Source organism: Catharus ustulatus, chromosome 24 (assembly GCF_009819885.2).
Source record: "Catharus ustulatus isolate bCatUst1 chromosome 24, bCatUst1.pri.v2, whole genome shotgun sequence".
NCBI lineage: Eukaryota > Metazoa > Chordata > Aves > Passeriformes > Turdidae > Catharus > Catharus ustulatus.
This window is the reverse complement of record NC_046244.1, coordinates 3,739,886-3,759,405: the sequence shown is the minus strand read 5'-3', so window position 1 is coordinate 3,759,405 and position 19,520 is coordinate 3,739,886. Positions and strand designations below refer to the sequence as shown.

Sequence of the window (19,520 nt, the reverse complement as noted above, 5' to 3'; positions counted from 1 at the left end):
GCAAATAAACCACTTTAAAAAGTAAAGCTTGAAGACTTTTTCATACAGAAAGCTTTGCTTTCTTCCTGCTACTCAAAACTGCACAAAATGTTTGGCAAGCGAACGAAGTTTTAAAAAGATTCAAAAGAATTTCTGTGCTGTGAGGGAAACAGCTGAGAAACAGAAATAAGCAGGAGCTAAAAGAGAGAAAATTAAACAGGAAATGTTGCACAGAGAAAGATGGGTCAGGAGGAAAGTCTCTGAAATGAAAGAGAGAATATAAAGCATCAGGCCGTGGCAGGCACTGCAGCTGGGATTGCAGAGATCAGAGAATTCTCTTTGTTGGCTGCTGTGGGAGCAGGGCTGATGCTCCACAAACCTGTCCCAAAACATCCAGAACTGGCAGTGACCCCTCAGCTCCTGCCCAGCTCCTCACAAAGCTCTGAGCCAGGAGAGCCCAGAATCTGTGCAGAGGAGAGGCAGAGAGCTCAGGCTGGGCACAGGTACCTGGGACAGGTAAGGGATGCACCTGGGCTGAAGGAAGAGCTGCTCTCTGCAGAAAGGAGAGGAAGTTTTAGCAAGGGCTGGAGGAATTCTTAGGGAAGCTGAGTCCTTTTCCATGAGCATGTTCTTGGAACTTTCACAAATTGTGCCTTATTGTCCCCAGTCTCCCATCTGTGAAGGCTGAGGCATCTTGGAAATGAAAATGTCACATCCTGATTCTGTGACTTGATAGGAAGAAGGGGGGTCTGCAGAGGAGGAGCCACAGAGACCCTGAAATCCTGAATAAATACCTGCTCTTAATAGAGCTGAATCTCATCATTTAAAATTGCATTAAGACATCAAATCAGTTCTGCTTTCCTGTGTTAGGAACATTTTTATCTCTGACCTAAAGCCTTGCTTACATTAGGGACAGAAAACCAGTAGACTGCAGCAGGAGCAATTGTTTGCAAGATACAGCCCAAGGAATTTAAAAAGCATCAGTTCTGCACAAGAAATACCAGTTGCAGTGTCTTGTTGATGCCAATCCAATGTATCCTGACCCCAAGAGTTATTTTATCTGTTTGGGTTTTTCTAATTGGAGGTAGCCAGTCAAACTGTCACTTCCTCTGTAATTTAAAGGTAAATATTTTAAATAATCACCTCAGGAATTTATTTGGGCTTTGCCCTGGTGGTTTATAGAGGCAGCCATGCCCATTTCTTTCTGGGTGGTGTCTTCAAAGTAATTTAAGACATGAAAGACACCTGGAGCAGGATGTGTCTTTATGGGAGGGATCTAGAGGCTCTCTTTAGCTAAAAGATCAATGAATTAGAAACAAGGTGTGCTGCAAAATGTGAGAGAGGTGCTCAGAGGACAAGTTCATTTCCCAAGAGTGCTGCAGGGAAATGCTGAGGTTGGAAAGGACCTCTGGAAATCAATTTGTCCCCTGCTCAGGCAGCCAGAGCAGTTTGCCCAGAGCTGTCCCCAGTGGGTTTGTGGTGCTGTCCAACCTTTCTGGGAAGCCTGGCCACCCTCACAGCAGGAGAAGGATTCCTTGTGTTCACATGGGTTTCAATCTGTGCCCATTGCATCTTTTTCTGTCTGTGGTGCTACTGAGAGCAGTGTGGCTCCCTCTTTGATCCCTCCAGTGTTTCCAGGTATGTACCAAAGGGGAGCTGAGATACTGCTCTCATTGTCTGAGCTCAGGCACAGGGATCTGGGAGGAAAGGCTGCCTGAGAAGGAAATATTTGTCCCCTATTCTGGATGAAAGATACTCTGAATCCAGTTATAAAATATAATCTTAAATAGAAATTTCTGGCCTTCCTTTCACCTAAGCATGAGCTTGCCAAAGGTGTTGGACTTTGTGCTCTTCTCATCAGGATACATGCACCCAAATACCATCTGTCTCCAGAAAAATCTTCCACCCCAGCACCCAAATACCATCTGTCTCCAGACAGATCTTCCACCACAGCACACAGGTGTGACCCAGCTCTCCAGGCTCTCTGCTTACACACCCTGGTTAAGAGGGAGGGATGGAGTTAAAATTTAAGTGTAGCTGCCTGAGGATTTGCCTTTGTGGGTGTGGGTTTGAGGATGTCAGGAAAACACAGATGCCTTGTTGCAAAATCATTTCTGCTGCCCCACAGGAGACAGGCAGATCGACTGGCAAATATTTCAACCCCCTGAAAATGAAGAAAACCAGTTCAATTTGAACCAGCTAAGGATTTGATCCACATTTTGCACTTCATGTGCCCCACAGACATTACTGGTGCTGTAGTAGAAAGTAGTTTCTGGGTCATTAAAACAAGAAGGAAAAGCCCCTCACTTTGGAGACCTTGTTCCTCCTCACTGCTGTAGGTAATCCTTCTTGGTTAAAAGCTACTGAGTCACATTTAGATAATGTGAGCAGCTGAGGAATCCAGAAACAGCACAAAGCAGAGTTCCTTGCCTTTGGGCTCCCCCCTTCTGCTCCCTGTTTCACAAATAAAAGGGAGAACTGTCCTTAGCAGGCACCAGGGCACTGCCTGCCCCTCGTTGCCTTTCCAGGGCTGTTGGTCACCTTGATGGAGGCTCTGCTGACAAACACAGTGAGTGATCTCATCCCGATTTTTACCTGAATGGCTTTTTAAGCAGAAGCTGTTGCTGCCAGAGTCACAGGATCAGGTGTGATTTCCCCTTTGCTGGAATATACAGCAAATATTCAAACAGGCTCTGGGCTTTTTTTAGCTCACAAAAGCAAGGGAGTCCTTTGAAAGATCCTCGGCGTGCCCAATCATCGCTGTCCTCACCCTGTACAGCATCATAATATTCTGGCAGAGTAAATCCTCACATTTGCCTCCCTCCCTCTCTCCTCCCTCCCCCTCCAGCCTGCTGCTATCGGATCTGTGATGATATGTGATCTCCTGGATACAATCAGGCACACACACAAGTACCAGGCACTCCTGCTCAGCCCAGCAAAATGTCTTTCTCCTAGAAGTGGGTGCTCATCACAGCCTTCAGATCCTTGACGATGTTGCCATGCTTTCCTTCCTGCCTCCTGCCTTTTGCTGGCTTTGCCTGCCTGCTTTTCCTGCCTGGGGGTCATCTCTGCCCTGCTGTCTGTAGCTGTATGGACTACCACACCATAGACTGCCGGGACCAAGGACTCCCGAGTGTTCCCAACCCCTTTCCTTTGGATGTGCGGAAACTCCTCATAGCTGATAACAACATCCAGGCGATACCAGCTGACTTCTTTATATTTTATGGAGATCTAGTCTATTTGGACTTCAGGAATAACTCCCTCACCTCTTTAGAAGAGGGCACTTTTAGCAGTTCTACCAAACTGGTGTATTTAGACTTAAGCTACAACAATTTAACACAGCTCGATGCTGGGATATTCAAATCAGCAGAGAAACTGATAAAACTGAGCCTTGGAAACAATAACCTGGTGGATGTGGACGAGGCTGCTTTTGAGAACCTGGACCAGCTCCAAGTGCTAGAATTGAATGACAATAACTTGCAGAGCCTGAACGTGGCAGCCCTGGAAGCGCTGCCCTCCCTGCGGACCATCCGCTTGGAGGGCAACCCCTGGGTGTGCGACTGTGACTTTGCCAACCTTTTCAGCTGGATACAGGACAATGCATCCAAGCTCCAGAAAGGTAAAGCCCTGTGGCTCTCAGTGCAGTCTGTGTGTCTGTGTGTGCAGCATGGTTCCTGCTCCCATTGTCTGTGTGCTGCCTGCAGTTTGCTCAGGCTGCAGTTGCTGAATTTGTTGTCATTCGCTTTCGACAAACCAGCCCCTAAAATTCAGGTTGGTTTCTTTTAGCAGCAGGTTCTCCTCCCACTTAAGGAATAAAATTTTAAAATTAAGCCCTAATAATTTTGATTTACAGGCTAAACTCACATAGGCAATGAAAGAGCCTTTTCACATCCATTCAGCCCAGAGCTGGTTCTCTTCCAGATTTCATTTTCTCTCTGGTAACTACATTTTCTACAATAAGCCCTTTGAACAGCTAAATATTCTGCACCAGCTCCTTAGGAAAACTGATTCTCCTCTCATTTTACTGATCACTGATGAAGCTGCTACAAAAGAGTTAAATCCCCATTTTATGCAACTGTGATTGTCAGCCCCTTCCTGGAAGTATTTTGTTGTGATGTTCTGTGTTTGAAACACTTCAGCATCTCGATCTGGGCCCTTTTCATTAAAAAAGCACTACTTCCAATATGAGAAATAAATTGAAATGGCTTCAGAACCCCCCAAAATGCAAGAAATATAATCCTGGTATTTGAGCCAGTAATTTTTAGAAAGGCACAGGGAGGGAAAAATAAAGGTGCTAAGACTGCCATGTCTAGGGAATCCAGCCTCTTGCTCCACATGTCCCAGCAGACCCCAAAGCCTCTCTTAATCCAGCTTTAGCAGGAGATCATCTCACAGTTCATGTCTCCCAACTAGCACAGGGAATAAACTCCTGCCACTGAGCAGCACCAGCTGCAGCCAAAGGCAGATTGCTGGGAGCAAGGAACCTCTGGGAGGGCCCACAGGGGACACCTTCACTGTCCCAGGCTGTTCCCAGCCCCATCCAGCCTGGCCTGGGACACTTCCAGGGATGGGGCAGCCACAGCTTTTCTGTGCTAGGGCCTCCCCAGCCTCACAGGGAAGGGTTTTTGTCTCATATCCCATCCCAACCTAGTCCCTGTCAGTCTGAAGCTGTTCTCCTGTGTCCTGGCACTCCAGGCTCAGACTCTGCAGTGACTGATTCAGGTTCTTGCCATGCCTGTGACCTTGGGTAGCACCTTTCTAACACACTCATCTACCTTGCCCTGAATATTCTTAGCTGCAGGTCAGCTGTTTTAAAGAAGAAGTGATTTGAGGAAAAAGTGCTGGGTTTTTTCCTCTCTGTGTCAGTGAAACTTTGATCTTGAATTCTTTCTAAACCAAACCTGTTATCCCACCTTTCCTGAAGCTTTAGCTAAAAGTTTGAATTTAGCTCAATTTGAATGGAGTATTTGCCTGTCTCTGGTGCTAAACATGAGTTCACACAGCAGTTCACTTTTCCCAGGCTCTACTGAACTTCAGGTTGTTCCCCTTGATCCTGACTGAGATCCTGCTCTGCTCACTTTGAGTCTGTCCCACCTCTTTCTCTGCTGCCCCCTCAGTGTTTTAAAGTGTATCTGAACTTCTGTTTGGGAATTTCCAGTGAGTGAGCTTCCCCCAGTTGTCTCCCAAGCCCAGAGATGCTTTCCCACAGCATTTTCTCTCACCCACAGTTGTGTTTGGCCAAATAGCTGAAAAGTAGCTTATCCAGATCTTCTAAACTTTAACTAAGACTTGGTTTGGGAAGACAAAGAGGGAAGGAGCAAATATTCAGGTGGGTGATTTGACCAGAGCTGTCCTGCAAGGATTTGGATTTGTTGCCTGGAGTGAGTGCCCTGCTGTCTCTGTCCCAGCCATGCCAGGCAGAGATGGGCACAGATGCAGAAAAGCACCAGGGCTTCTGGTGAGCTGCTGCCACAAAACCACTCCTGTCTCCTTTAATAAAGCACCAAAACATTCTTCACAAAGGTGACTGCAAAACTAACCCCAAAATGGAAAGACTGACTCAACCACTTTTTGAAGTACATGGCCACAGTTGCCATGCCTTGCAAAACAACTTTTGGAAAGTCAGTTAAATAATTGGAATTATTATTTTATTGCATTTTACACCCAGTTTCCAGTTTTTAATGATGCCACAACATGATTCCCATTAGCACCTGATTAAATCTGGTTATACTCATCCAAGACCACACGTGCCTGGCCTTTCCTGGAAGGGTGGGAAGGGCAGCTCAATAAACACTGAACAATAAACATTCAGACTCCCTGGAAGCTCTGTGAAGCTGGAGGATCCTTGCAGCAAACACACCAGGATAAGTAGGGCAGCAATGAAAACACAGGAGGAAGGATAGGGGTGCATTTCCAGGGTCCAGGAAAATATCTTTGCTGCTCCTTTGTGGAATTGTGCAGCACAGGCTGGGAGAAGGACATTGCAGACAGATCCAGGGTCTGGCATTCATGTAGGCTCCTCACTTTGAGTGGCACCTGAAGGAGCTGGATGTGTTTGAGGGAAGCCTTTCACAACCAGAATTATTCACTGAGCCTGGCCACTGCTCCCCCTCCCACTGCAGCACTGCAGGGAAAACACCAGCCCAGGCTGCCCTTGGCTTTTCAAAAGTTGATTTCAAAAGGGCAGTTTTGTCTCTGTGAACTGAAATCTGGATAATTGATCCTGAAGCTGTGTCCCTCTGTAATTAAGGTTTCTGGAGGACTCAGTGATCTGAACAAAAGCTGTGCTTCAACTCATTGGCTTTGCAGGAGCCAGGTCCATTTTCCTCCTGGCACAGAACCAGAACGAGCTTGGGAAGTTCCAACTTCTGCTGACCTGCCTGCCCAGCTGAGCTGCCTCTGCTCCTCCAGCTTGTCACTTCACACAAACAGCTGGGACTTCAACAGTTTTACAGATTTCAGCATTTATCCATCTAGCCTAAATTTTGAATAAAGGCTTAATTGGCATTAGGTGAATACCCTTCCCAGATGATGCCCTCAGCCTGGCAAATTTGTAGGCAGACCTATTAAAAAACTGTGCTAAAATTTTAATTTTGCTTTTAAACCCAGCACTTTTAAACAGTAATCTTTTTTTTTTTCCCATAAAGAGAAATTAAATCCAGCATTTGCTTCATACTGCAAAACAAAACTACAATTTTCCCCTCTGGTTTAAAACAAATTAGTGAGCATAAAGCAAAGAAGGCAAAGGAACTGTGAAGAGCAGTAGGATGGTGAGAAGTGGAAAAAATAGAAAAGTTCTTTTTCCTGGAGAGGACAAAGTGTTTGCTGCTGGTCACACTGGTTAAGTACAACACTTATGAAGATTTTCTGTAGAAGGATGTTTGGTTGTGCAGGCGTTTGTCACACCTGAATGGCATCTGGTGGCAAATGGTACAAATTAAAGCCTTCCCATCAGGAGGAGTGTGGATATTAAGAATATGGGATTATTTTTTTTAAATAGAAGAGTTGCTGTGAGATCTTTATCCCTACAAAGACACGTATGGAAACTTTAATGGAAGGTTTTACTCCACAGGGCTGTGAAAACTCACAGAACAAAAAAATACCTTGGAAGAACCAATGCCTAAGATGATCTGCAAAAATACACTCAGCAACTTCTCACATTGACCAGGCTTTCTTCTGCTTTCAGGGTTTGTTGTCCATCACATTTATCTTGGCTAAAAATGTACTTCTCTTTTTTCCTTATCTCTGAACCCAGTTGTTTTGGTAATGCTGTTTGAAACTCGGGGCTCAGCCAGTGAGGGATTGTCACTGCTGTGAGTGAAGGAGCAGAGGGCTGTGAACCTTCCATCTCAGGGCTTAAACACAAAGGGCTTTGATGGAATAAGTTTGTGCAGAAACATCTTGTATAAAATTAGTGCAAAAGACATATCTTGAATCTCTCTGAGGATCCCATCAGGGTGAAGGGGCTGGATTCTGATAAATGCCTGCAATAAAATGCACAGTGAAAACAAAGTGATCTGCAATGGCCACATTGAAGGGCTTGGTGACATCCCCACTGCTGATTTTTATTTTCTGTGAACATGCTTTGGGCAGCTGGGCCTGTGACCTTGTTTGCTAATGACTAATGCATTTTTAACATTACTTTTAATTAGAGTTTAAGTTCTCCTTGGAGTATGACTGTAGTGTCTCCTTTCTGTCATCTTGCCCTCATTTTGCTTTTTATTTCTCTTCTTCCCCTTACCTTTGGAAGTTGTATACAGTTTCTGGGATTAATTGATTTATTTGTTTTGTTATTTAAGTTTCCCACTACCCATTGCAAGAATTAAACATTTTTCTGCTCTATAAAAACAGTATTAGAAAGACTTTTAGCAAAGGTTTAAACTGAGCATTTCTATGGGCAGCCCTTGCACATTTGTATTTCCAGAAGATTTGAAAAACTCATTCAGAAGTGGCCAGAGACAGAATTCCAGATAGATTTGTGCTGTCATAAGTAAAATATGTGTTCTGAATGTCTGAAATTGAAGTAGCCAAAGCTGAGGTGAGGACTGATGCTCAGGGCTCATTTGATCAACTCTTGCTCCATTTTGGGAAGTTGTGGGCAGTGGCTGCACATTTCTGAGATATTCCAAGAGGGTTTTGGTGTCAGTACTGACACAGATGCTGTTTAGCTACTTGAAAAGCTTCTGTAGCTTTCAAAACCTCTTTAGAATGGATGGAGAAGTAAATTCTGGTCAAGTGACAAAATTCCAGATAAAGCCTGTCTATGCAAAAGGGGAAAGGAAGGCAGTGAGAGGAGGGAAAAAACCAAGAGCAGGTGACAGTGAGAGTGTAAGCAGGAAATTCAGACTGAATTCAGTCCTAAAAGAGAGATCCATAAGTGGATCAGTGTAATGGGAATCACAAAATAGAACCATTTAGGTTGGAAGAGACCCCAAAGCCTTTGAGTCCCAGCTGAGCCCCATCCCCACCCTGTCCCAGCCCAGAGCCCTGAGTGCCACATCCAGTCCTGGGACACCTCCAGGGATGGAAACCTCCCTGGGCAGTCCCTGCCAAGCCCTGAGCACCCTTTCCATGGGGAAATTCCAGTTGATACCCACCCTGAGCCTGCCCTGCCCAGCCTGAGCTGTTCCCTCTCCTGTCCCTGTCCCCAAATCCCCCTGGCTGTCCCCTCCTGGCAGGGAGTTGTGCAGAGCCCCAGGGCCCCCCTGTCCTGCTTTGGAGGGCAGGTGTCTGCTGAGAAAGGCAGGAGCCTCTCTTTGAAATGGAGAATGTAAACCCCCTCTCTCCAAATTATTATCATTTTGAAATCAAGGGACTCTCAGGCAAAGATATGGGAATTAGGAATAACAGTTCTTTACTAGGGAAATTAAAATAGAAATACAGCACTACAAAGAACAAACCCCAAACCCTGACACAGTCAGAGTACAACCTGACACCCGTCAGGCAGGGTGTTGGCAGCAGTCCCATCCCATGGTGGCTGCATCCTCCTGCAGTGACAGATGTGGCTCAGCTGGAGCAGTGCTCCTGTACAAGGTGCAGTTTCCCTCCGGAGCTCCAGTGGTGATGTGGAGAAATCCGGTTTTCCTCTGGAGTGCAGTGGAGAAAGGGGCTCCCTTAGTGTCCCAAACCCTCTGTTTTTATCTTGGTAAGAAATGTTGGGCTCTTCCCCCTGGCTGGAGCAACTCCCAATGGGATGCAGTAATTTTATCAGTCCCACAGTGGGACTCAATGGCCATGAGCAGAAAATGACTGGCTGGAGGAAGGATGGGCTGTGAAAAGATAAAGAACAATGCCCTGCCTGGTTTCAATGGATGGCCCATTAGCAGAATATCTCCCAGGGAGATCAGGATCACTGCCCCACCCTCAACAGATGGTGACAGAACAGATACCTTTGATCACACTCTGTATGGTAACCCAAGACACCCCCTGATCCCCCTTTCCAGGCTGAGCCCCCCCAGCTCCCTCAGGTGCCCCAAAAGGGAGGGGGACCCTCCTGTGACCCTCCAGACCCTTCAGACCCAGAAGAATGGAGTAATTTTTCTAAGCCTGTGCCATGAGGTTACCATCTCCTGCTTCTTGGCTCTTTCTAGGATCCCATTCCCATCTGAGATTTATTGCATAACTTATTCTATAAATGAAACAATCTCTCATTTCATTAATCCAGGCCTTTAATGGGTTTACAGAAAATATTAAATATTTTCTTTAAAACAAAGCATCATAATGACCTGAGAGGACAAGTTTTGTTTAACATTTGAACCAACAGCCAGCAAAGAAACTGAGAGCTTTACAATTCCTCTTGACTTACCAATCTTTATTAGCATTATTTGTTCATGTGCTGTGCAGGGAAGGCTCCTTAATTTGCTGCACCAATATAGAACCAAAGTGAGCTGCACCAGGAAGGACAGGCTGTTCTGTCCACTGCAGCCATCAGCTCTCCCCCAGTGTCTGCACAGGCTCCCACACCACCAGGACAGAACAGATCTGTGTGCCTGCAAAGGAATGAAAAGCCCTAAGACATTTCACACATTCAGCAGCTTTTATCCTGCTCAGGCAGAAACTCCTCACAGAAATTATATTCCTTAACAAGCACATCAAATCTGTTTCTATATACATACATATATAAATATATAATTTGATCTCCCAGACATTTTCAGTGAAATGATCTGGCTGCCACTGGCTTTTCACTCTGTTTCTTCCATCCTGAGGTTATTGGGAGTGCATCCATCTTTCACAGATTTGGAGATGTGAGGACAGCATTTGCAGATGTGAACACCTGATGCTGAACTTTATATTCAGGCATTGAGACAAACTGCTGGGTACCCTGAGAAAGTGTTCTGCAAATCTTTAGAGCACTTGGCCATAAAAGTTTTATTTAGGGATCTAAATCTAGGCTTCAAGTTTTTTAAGCTTTGCTGTTCTGATGGCTCCAGGCTATTTTCAATGAGATCTCATCTCACTTCAGAGGCAATGCCTCTCTTGTTGCTTATTAATACATCTGATACATTTGTGACAGCGTTTAAGGAGGCAAACCATAGCTGGGAGCAAAATACCACACAAGAAACCACATGCCACGTTTAAACATTTCAAATCTGTGTCAGCTACATTCAGCAACGTGAGGGAACAGCTAAATTCCACCCAAAAGGGCAAATGCCAATTTTGCTCTTAAAAAAAACCCTGTTGTAGTGCTCTTATATTTAATGTATCCATAGCAGTGAATGTGTGCATGCAGCTCATTTGGACATTGATGTCTCAGATATTTCTGTGGATGTCTTTCCTTTGTCCTGGTGCATGTCCCAGTGCATTATCCCATCCTGCTGTCCACTGCTGAATGACAGGAATCTCTTTGTCCTGGTACCTGCTTTTTGTGAGCTCTAAAGGACCCCAAAAGAACTGAGGTGGTTTTGTTTTTTTTTTCTTTTTCTTTTTCTTTTTCTTTTTCTTTTTCTTTTTCTTTTTCTTTTTCTTTTTCTTTTTCTTTTTTTTTTTTAACTCAGCATCCAAAATTATAGCTGGGAAATCCCTGGCTGCTAACAGACAGACCATAACACTGAAATGATAACGAATTGCAGAAGTTCTCCAATCCAAGATGTGTTTGGCATAGGGATTAGAAACAAGCAGAGACAGAAAGACACAAAGAGTCCTTCAAAACAGGGCCAAGTGGAACCTGCAGAAAGGGATGCCCTTATCTTGTCTTTAGCTGAGCAGTAAAAACCAAACCCCAGAGTGCAGTAGGGCAGCAGTCAACACATGCAGGGAAATCCCTGGAGCAGCCAGGAGCAGGCAGTCAGGGCACTCCATAGTTTAAAAACTCCTGATCACAAAACCTGTGAGAAACATGACCAGATCGTGGCTGCAGAGTCCCAGCAGGGCTCAGATGAAACCTCTGGGGTTTTGTGGGGGTTTGGGGGTGCTGAGGTCAGTCCAGTTACAGCTTTGGGGCACTACAGCATTGTTGGTCTCTTTTTATTTACAAGGAAATCATTCATTATCTGCATGCAGACTGGTTTTGGGCTGCTCCTGTTTTCTAGGACATTCAGTTTTACAGGGAAGGATTTCAGCCTGGGCATAGTCCTGAACAGAAACAAACTCCAAGTGGTTTTTAGGATCTATCAGCAGCCTAATTGCTGTGATTTATGGGCAGGGTTTAAGTGCTGGACTTGCTGGAATTGTACTCCTTAATATAAGACATTCAAAGTCATTTTGTTCTAAAACCTATTTGGGATTTTTATTGAAATAACTCTACCTGGAACCCTCCTGCATCACTTCTTTATGAACACACTTTTCCTTTTTTAAAAAACCCACCTCTCCTTTTAACACAATGGTTCTGGAATTCCAGCATTTTCACACTCCCCATGTCACTCAGACAATCCATTCCCCAGGGTACAGACCTGTATTTCCATCCTCATTTTTCCAGAGCTCAGACAAGCCTCTGCAGAATCCAGCACCTGTGCCTTGCCTGGCACTTCAAAGCAATCAGCCCCAGTGCAATCCATCTCCCCTTCTGATGACATAGCAGAAGGATGCAGGGTGTGTGACATTGTCCTTGGGACAGTTGGAGTCATTACAGATAATGGGATGGCCCTGACCAAAATAACCCAAGCTGTGTATTTATAGCACACTCACACTTGTTATTTCATTTACAGTTTTGTTTGGTATGAAGAAGCAACTCCTTGAATATGTTGTGGGGGCAATGAGGTAGATAAATATAACCCATCAAAGGCTCTTGCTGCAGCCAAGCACTAAATAACCAAGCTGCTTTGAGATGCCCTTTACAAGAATCCTGGCTGGTCTTTTAAAAGAATAAATGCTACAGAATAAATAACTAATAAAAAAATACACAAAACCCCCACAAACAAATTATAAAAATTAATACCCTTCAAGTACAAGTGTGTGAAAGCAGAGCTCTGAGGTTAAATGGCATCTCCTGTCCTCTAGAGGTTTTTGTGGGGACAGGGATTTGATTGAGCCAGTCTAGATGCAACAGAATCACACAAAGGAAAAAACCTACACCATATAATTAATACTGATCACTTTCTAGAAACCATTCTTTGGCTCATTGTTCATGCACAGGGTGTTTCAAGGAAAGAACAGAGCTGGATCCATTTCTGGGCACCAATGGAACAGGACAGGGGGATCCAGACCATCAGTTCTTTGGACTCTCAGGTCCTAAAAACAACCTGCTTGTAAATAATGTCCTAAAACCAAACCTAGCTGTCAATACTGTTAAGCCAGGGCTGTGTTTCTGTGGAAGGAAGCAGATGAAATGGGTTTGGCCACACACAGGTGTGTGTTGGGATTTTCAGGTGAAGAGTTGGAAGCTCTGGTGCAACAACCACTGCATCAGCTTTGGAAGGAGCAATTCCTTGTGCCACCAGAGGTAGAACTGCTGTTCTGACTGTTGGCTGTTCCAAAGGCACAGCCTGTTCCAAACCCTCTTTGGAGCCCCAAGAAAAGCTCCTGTCTGGCTGTGCTGGGTTTTCAGCAGAGTCACGACTCAGCAAAGGGAAACCTCCACCCCCCAGGATGGGCTGATCAATGTTCCTTTCCCTCAGCCACTGCCCTCTGAGCCCTGCAGTGTGCCCAGGCTGCTCCCAGCACAGCTTTCAGAGGCTGCCCTGGGTGTGGGTGGGAGAGCTCAGCTCATTCCTGCCCTTTGGTGCAAAGCTGCAGCTGGGAGCCAGCGAGGGCCCTGCACTGGCCCTGCTCTCTGGGGCTGTATTTCATCTCCTGGCATCTGTTATTCCCAGTAATTAAGAATTCTCTAAAAACCTGAGGCCACAGAAGCCTGTTGGGCTGTCACAGAATAAAGCAAATAGCAAATTCCCAACTAATCTATTTGGTTTGAGAACACGACCTAGATTCCAGTACCCATGGCTACCTGGAGAGCAGCATCTTTATTTCTCCTTATGGTACAATGGGGCTCAAAATCCTTGCAGTACAGTGATTCTCACAACAAGGAATGCCCTCTGAGTGCCTTGGTGTGCTGCAGATCCTTTGCTGTTTGCATCCTGTGTGCTGTGATGTAGGGAAACAGGAACAGAGCTCACAGAGCACAGGGTGAGCTTTGATCCATGGCAGAACTGCTTTTGGGATGGAGTGAGCTCCTGTCCATGTCTGGGATTTGGGTGAATGCTGCCATGGTAAGCTCTCTCCAAACCCAAGGGCTGCAGCATGTGGAACCACTCAGGACAAGAGTTTTCTTTTGGAGTCTTCTTTGCTCTCTTTTTTTTTTTTCAATATATTTTTTTCCACTTCCTCCCTTATCCAGATCTGGTATTGTGTCCCACCACTCCAACACAGAAGTATTTTAAATGCTGCCAGTTGGGAATTTCTTTTGCAGCTGGACAGAAATTCTAAAGGGTAGAGTTGCTTATGGTCACCTGTACCCTCTTTCTCTTGAGGAGCTTGACTGAGATGCTCTGACAACAACAATTCTCAGGAGGTCTCAACCTCTGTTAGGCTGATTTCTTTTACAGAAACACAGTTGTACAGAAATTTGGTTTTTCCTGTGCTTGCTACAAGTGAAAGGGAATTTGTGTAGTTGCTGTATTCACTTGGTGCAGGTTTTCCTGCCAAAATGCTGCAGTGATCTTTTCCTATTAGCAAGGAATTTCCTCTTCAAATGAATTTGCAGGATGTTGCACTCATGCAACTGCTTTGATTATTGTCAGGATTGTATTTATTTACTGCAAATTATCTTTGCTTTTTAAAATCTGATTTAAAAGACACAGGTCTTGAAATTCCAGCCTATAGCTTTTCACTCACCCCTCGTTTCTCATGGTTTTGAATAGGGAAGGATATTTATCTGTCCCCCATTTTGCTTCCTCTGGTTGATGCCTAGAGCTGCCACTTCCAAGCCTTACTGAAATGAAAATAAGATTTGGAGGTCAGCTCTCAGTTGTTCCATTGGAAGGTTCACAGAGGGAGCTCAGAGGTTGGAGAGGGCAGGTTTGCATCTCCTCAGTCCCTGAGTGCTCAGTGCTCCAGGCTATGAGCTCATGCAGAAGACATGAGCATTGCAGGGGCTGATTTCCAGAAGTCTCAGAGGTTGTTTGAAACCACTGCTGTCTCTTCCAGGTAATTTCTGACAACAGGAGGTTTCACAGACTCCAGAGCAAGTTGTGCTTGTTCACCATCTGCTGTGCACGGCCAGCACTCCAGGCTCAGGAAAAGCAGCGTGGATTTGGGCAGCAGCTTTCCTGCAGCAGCCAGGGAGCCTTGGGCAGGCTGGCTCTGACCCTGCTGGGCAGCTCTGCACCCTCCCAGTCAGGGCTGCATGGCAAACAGGGAAAAACACAGAACTACAGGCAAATATGACAGATACAGGATCAAAATTTAACACAATCACCATTACAAGGTCAAGTGGGTCAGGGTGATAATTGGTTCTACAGTGGAATTAACTGAAACTTCTCAAATCAACACAACAGCTGGGCTGGGCTGGATCCAGCTGATCAGAGAGGGCAGCACCATTGACCCAAGGAGCCTGGGTGTAACAGCAGAACATCCATGCCATAAACATGTCTAACAGCAGAACTTCACATGCCAGTAAACATGTCTACAGTAAAACTTCACATGCCAGTAAACATGCTGAACAGTAAAACATCACATGCCATAAACATGTCTAACAGTAGAACATCACATGCCAGTAAACATGTCCACAGTAAAACATCACAGCTGCCCAGCCAGAGGAAAACTGAGATTCACAAATGCAGAGGAAATCACCATTCCTTGTTTAAATGTTCTGTGGCAGAGCTGTGGGATGGAAATGTCCTGTGCTCTGTGAGCACACAGCAAGGCAGAGCCCAAAGCAGGGAGAGCACCCCGGGATCAGCAGTAGAGAGGAAGTGGATCAGGTAATTTAGCAGCAGATCTTGTGTCATTAACACACAATTCTTACATTCATGTCCTTGATAATGAGACCAAAGCTGCCTTGCCAGCAGCTCTACAGACTGAATTCACTTCAGTGTGAGTTCCATTCTAGCCCTGGTAATTGCCTCCCCTGATGTTCCCTGTGCTGGGCATATGCAGTGAGCTGTGTGCTTTCACCATCCACGATCCAACTCTGTTCTCACCAGTTCCTGAATCTGGGGGGTTTTACTCTCACTACAAAGAACCCAGCTCTCAGCATTCCCCAGTAATGCAGGCAGGAACAATATCTGTCATTCTGCTTTGGCCTCAGGACAGCCAGAGAGAAAAGGTGGAAGCAGGTCACAGACAAAAAGCATCCATTAACCCAAACTGTTGTTTGACCCCCTCTAATTTGGAACTACATGGGGAAAAAGAAATGTAGAAGGCTATGGAAGGAATTTCAGTGTCTCTCTTACCCTGCTCAGGAGTCACAGATGGAGTAGCTGGGAACTGCTTTCAGGTCCCCAGGTTTAGATGCATCCAGGGCTCCACATGCACTTTTTAAATTCCTCCAAGTCATGGTCCTAGATCACATTAGAAGGCTGCAGGTGAAATAACTGAATTTCCAGGAGCTGTTCAGAGGGAATATGTAATGGCTTTTGGATAATGACAGGTTTTGTTCCATTTTTCCCTGAATGTTGTACAATTTTCTAAACCTGGAATTAACCCTAAAACTTTTCTTCAGCCATTCTTACCCAGAACAACAGAAGAATTCATCAACATTCTGCTGATTTATTCTCCTTTCCTCTTCCTTGCAGGTCTCCATGAAATCCAGTGCTCCCTGCCCGTGGAGAACAGAAGGATCTTTCTGAATGAGTTATCTGAGGTCAGCTTTAGTGAATGCAAGTTCAGTTTGTCATTGACAGACCTTTTTATCATCATCTTTTCTGGAGTTGCCGTGTCCATCGCCGCAATTCTCTCCAGCTTCTTCCTGGCCACGCTGGTGCACTGCTTCCAGAGGTGTGCTCCCAGCAAGGATGATGATGATGATGAAGATGACAGCGAGGACTGAACTTAGTCAAACTCCTTAAGTTTCCTTGGTTTCTCACTTACCAGATCATCAGCCAAAGTCTCTGAGGAATAAAAAGTAGAGTGAAAGCTTTAATCGTGACTGAAGCTCATAATGTGTAAGGATCCCTTCTAGCCCCAGGCTGGAATGGCAGAGCTGGGACTGTCAGCTCTGCTTGCACATGTGCCCTGCTGCAATCAGACTGGGCTGATTTCCATGGTCCTTAATCAAACACTGCATTTAAACTTGAAGATTGAAGGGAAAAAAAGGAAAAGCAAAAAAAAGTTCCAGTGTTTTAAAAGATTTCCAGGTTGTCCTGATGTGATGCAGATCCTAAGTGCTTGAAGCTTGTTCTAGATACACTTTGAGAAGAACAGGATGAGTGGAGGTGTTTCAGGTTGAAAATACAGAAGCAATTCAAAACAGTATCCTTCCTAGATCTAACTACTGGGAGATTCTATTTAAACTCACACAAAATGCAATTAAAATTATTCCTGGAATTGTAGAAAGCATGAGAGGAAGGTTGGCATTTTCCCCCTACAAAAGTTCTCCAGAAACATCCATCCTTCATTTAATGACAGCAATTGCAGGCACCATTCAGCAAAAAAAAAAAAAAAAGTCAAAAAATCTGTAAGTGAATACGATTCTGGGTCTGAGTCATCCACTGCAGATGCCTGGCACTTCTTTGGTCATGGCACAAATACTAAATATAAAATCCTTCTGCATTTTTAGATGCAGTGAAGTAAAGGATTTCCCTCCCCGTGTTGCTTGGCACCAGTACCTGTTGCAGCATCCAGTCCATTTAGCTATTTTAAAGCACTAAGGGCTATATTCTGCTCCTGGTTATACTGGAATAACCCAAATGAGATCAACACCATGATCCAAATTGGCAACTGTAGAAACAAAAGTGAAATCTGGCCCAATGTATTTCTGTCTGTATTATAGATTTGTCAAAACTTGAGCTCTTCTATATGATGGTAGATATTTTTGTTAAAATTTAAAAAGACATTTATTACAAGAGATTTTTGGAATAGTGCTGGACAGCTTTTTAGGATAAGTATATTTTTAAAATATTTGTAATGGAACTATTTTTTTAAAGCTCTGTATTTAAAATGTTATCTAGAGTAGCTGTGAGGGCTTAAAGTAATGAACAACATAGTAATAAGCAAGCTAAGGACTGTATGCTGTTATAAAGTAATTAGTGCTGACAAAAAAGTAGCATTTGTTTAACTACTGTAAATGCTGTTATTTCTTTTTAAAAGCACTCTGTGTTTAAAATATTGCCTTGCTCAACAGGAGGGAATCACCCTGTGTGGCTGGAACCTTCAGCAAGCCACAGTCTGTCTGTCAGTCTGTCTGTCTGTCTGTCTGTCAGTCAGTCAGTCTGTCTGTCTGTCTGTCTGTCAGTCTGTCTGTCTATCTGTCTGTCAGTCTGTCAGTCTGTCTGTCTGTCTGTCACCCAGCTGCACCCCTGCCTTGGCTGCCAGGGCTGGGTGTGCACCACGCTGGGGTCACAGCCAGGAGGAGAGCACTCATTTCTCTTCAATATTTCTTTCTGTTCAATATTCCTTTCTATTCAATATTCATTTCTGTTCAATATTCATTTCTGTTCAATGCACTCACTGGGGTTGTTATTTCTGAAAACACACTGAGACAGGATTAAGCAGGCCAGTGAGAGGCTCTGCTGTATCAATACTGTCTTATTCTATTGCAATTCCTTCAAGAAAAATGAAATGACATGATTTTCACTGTGTAGTGCCATGATTATAAACAACACAAATATATTTATAATTTCAACCTGGGTTTTGATGTTTGTTTGTATGTGGGAATGAAAAAGGACAAAATCTATGCCTGATTCACCTTCTATAAGGGAGGTTTTGTGGGGTGGCTGGAAACACATTGCCCAGTTCCTGAGGCACCTCCCTTTCCCACCAATACGGATCTGTTATCAACAGTTTTATATTTAGAGCTGTGCAAATTGTTCAGCTGTGGAACAGGAAACTGGGTCACACTTATTATGGACTCAAAACTTGCAACCCCTCAGCAAAATGATTTGTCTTACCAAACTTCCCAGGGAGTCTCCAGTGGATGTTTCAGCAAACATCTGCCCTGCCCTGGTGATGGATTCATGGCTTTGTGTCATTCATTACCTGGAAGGCTGAGCCATTTTGCAGAGGTCACAAACCAAACCCAACTGTTTTGTCTGGGCTCTGCTCTCTCTTGAGGTTCACCCCACTGTGGGGCCTCAGAAGGAAGATGTGGATTTGTTTATGGTTTGTAGCTTTTTGCTCAAGCCAACACAAAGCTGTGGTTCTATTTGGAGTGCAGCAGCCTCAGAGCACTGAGGAGCTCACCCAGCTGACACCCACACAGCACAGCACAAGCTGGGGAGCAAGGCTTGGCAAAGCTTTATTTGGGAAGCTGCTATTCTGGATACTACACTGCACCAAAGAGATTTTGCTATGTAGGGTTTTTTCTGGATGAGAAACTTCAATGATATTTTTAAATTCTATTTTCCCCTATAACTAATGTACATTTCTGAACATTATTGAACACCTCCAGTTAGTAATATTGATTCACTGTAAGCACTAGCAGTTACCAACTATTAATATTGATTCTGCATAATTCTAGTTGCTAGTAAGTGAGACAGAACTTGGATTTAGTTCTAATTTTATGGAATCTGGAGAGTAAAACACTCTCCTGTTGGAATATTACCAGAACCAGTGATCATCCAATGATCCCCTGCAAAACCTTGAAGCCAATCTCATCAATAGAGAGTGGCCTGATGTTTGCATTGCCATTGCAGTTTTAGCTGCACAAAGGTGTGGCACAGAGCTCAGCCCCTCTCCAGGAGTGTTCCTGTGCAGGGATGATTCCATGGCTGGGCTGTGGTGAGCCTGCACTCCCTGCCCAGGCTGCAGTGACCCACATTAGATCAGAGGAGTCACTGGTGCCAAGTGAGAGCTGAATTTAGCTTCCCTCCACTCCAGCAGCCCTGCCTGGAGGTGATCAGAAACAAACTGTGCAAAGTTCTTCATTTACAATTTCCCTTCTAAAACAGCTTCACTTGGTGCTCTCTGTCCCTGCCAGGACCAAGCAGACATTTTACCTGCTTCAAGGGGAA

General features: G+C 44.7%; 1 protein-coding gene across 1 annotated transcript; it reads left to right on the top strand.

Moving 5' to 3' along the window:
* The first annotated feature begins 2,785 nt into the window (after positions 1 to 2,785).
* On the top strand, positions 2,786 to 16,492 carry LOC117006781 (leucine-rich repeat-containing protein 38-like). The gene is made up of 2 exons (XM_033079380.2): positions 2,786 to 3,598; positions 16,146 to 16,492. Exons 1-2 carry the CDS (start codon positions 2,971 to 2,973, stop codon positions 16,397 to 16,399), a joined length of 882 nt encoding a protein of 293 aa, XP_032935271.1. The 5' UTR covers positions 2,786 to 2,970; the 3' UTR covers positions 16,400 to 16,492.
* Positions 16,493 to 19,520: the final 3,028 nt, after the last annotated feature.

What these genes read in the sequence shown, in the direction of transcription:
- LOC117006781 (XM_033079380.2), top strand. Translation starts at nt 2,971, where the DNA reads ATGTTGCCATGCTTTCCTTCCTGCCTCCTGCCTTTTGCTGGCTTTGCC. An exon ending in TGCATCCAAGCTCCAGAAAG is followed by an intron (nt 3,599 to 16,145) that starts GTAAAGCCCTGT and finishes TCTTCCTTGCAG; the next exon opens with GTCTCCATGAAATCCAGTGC.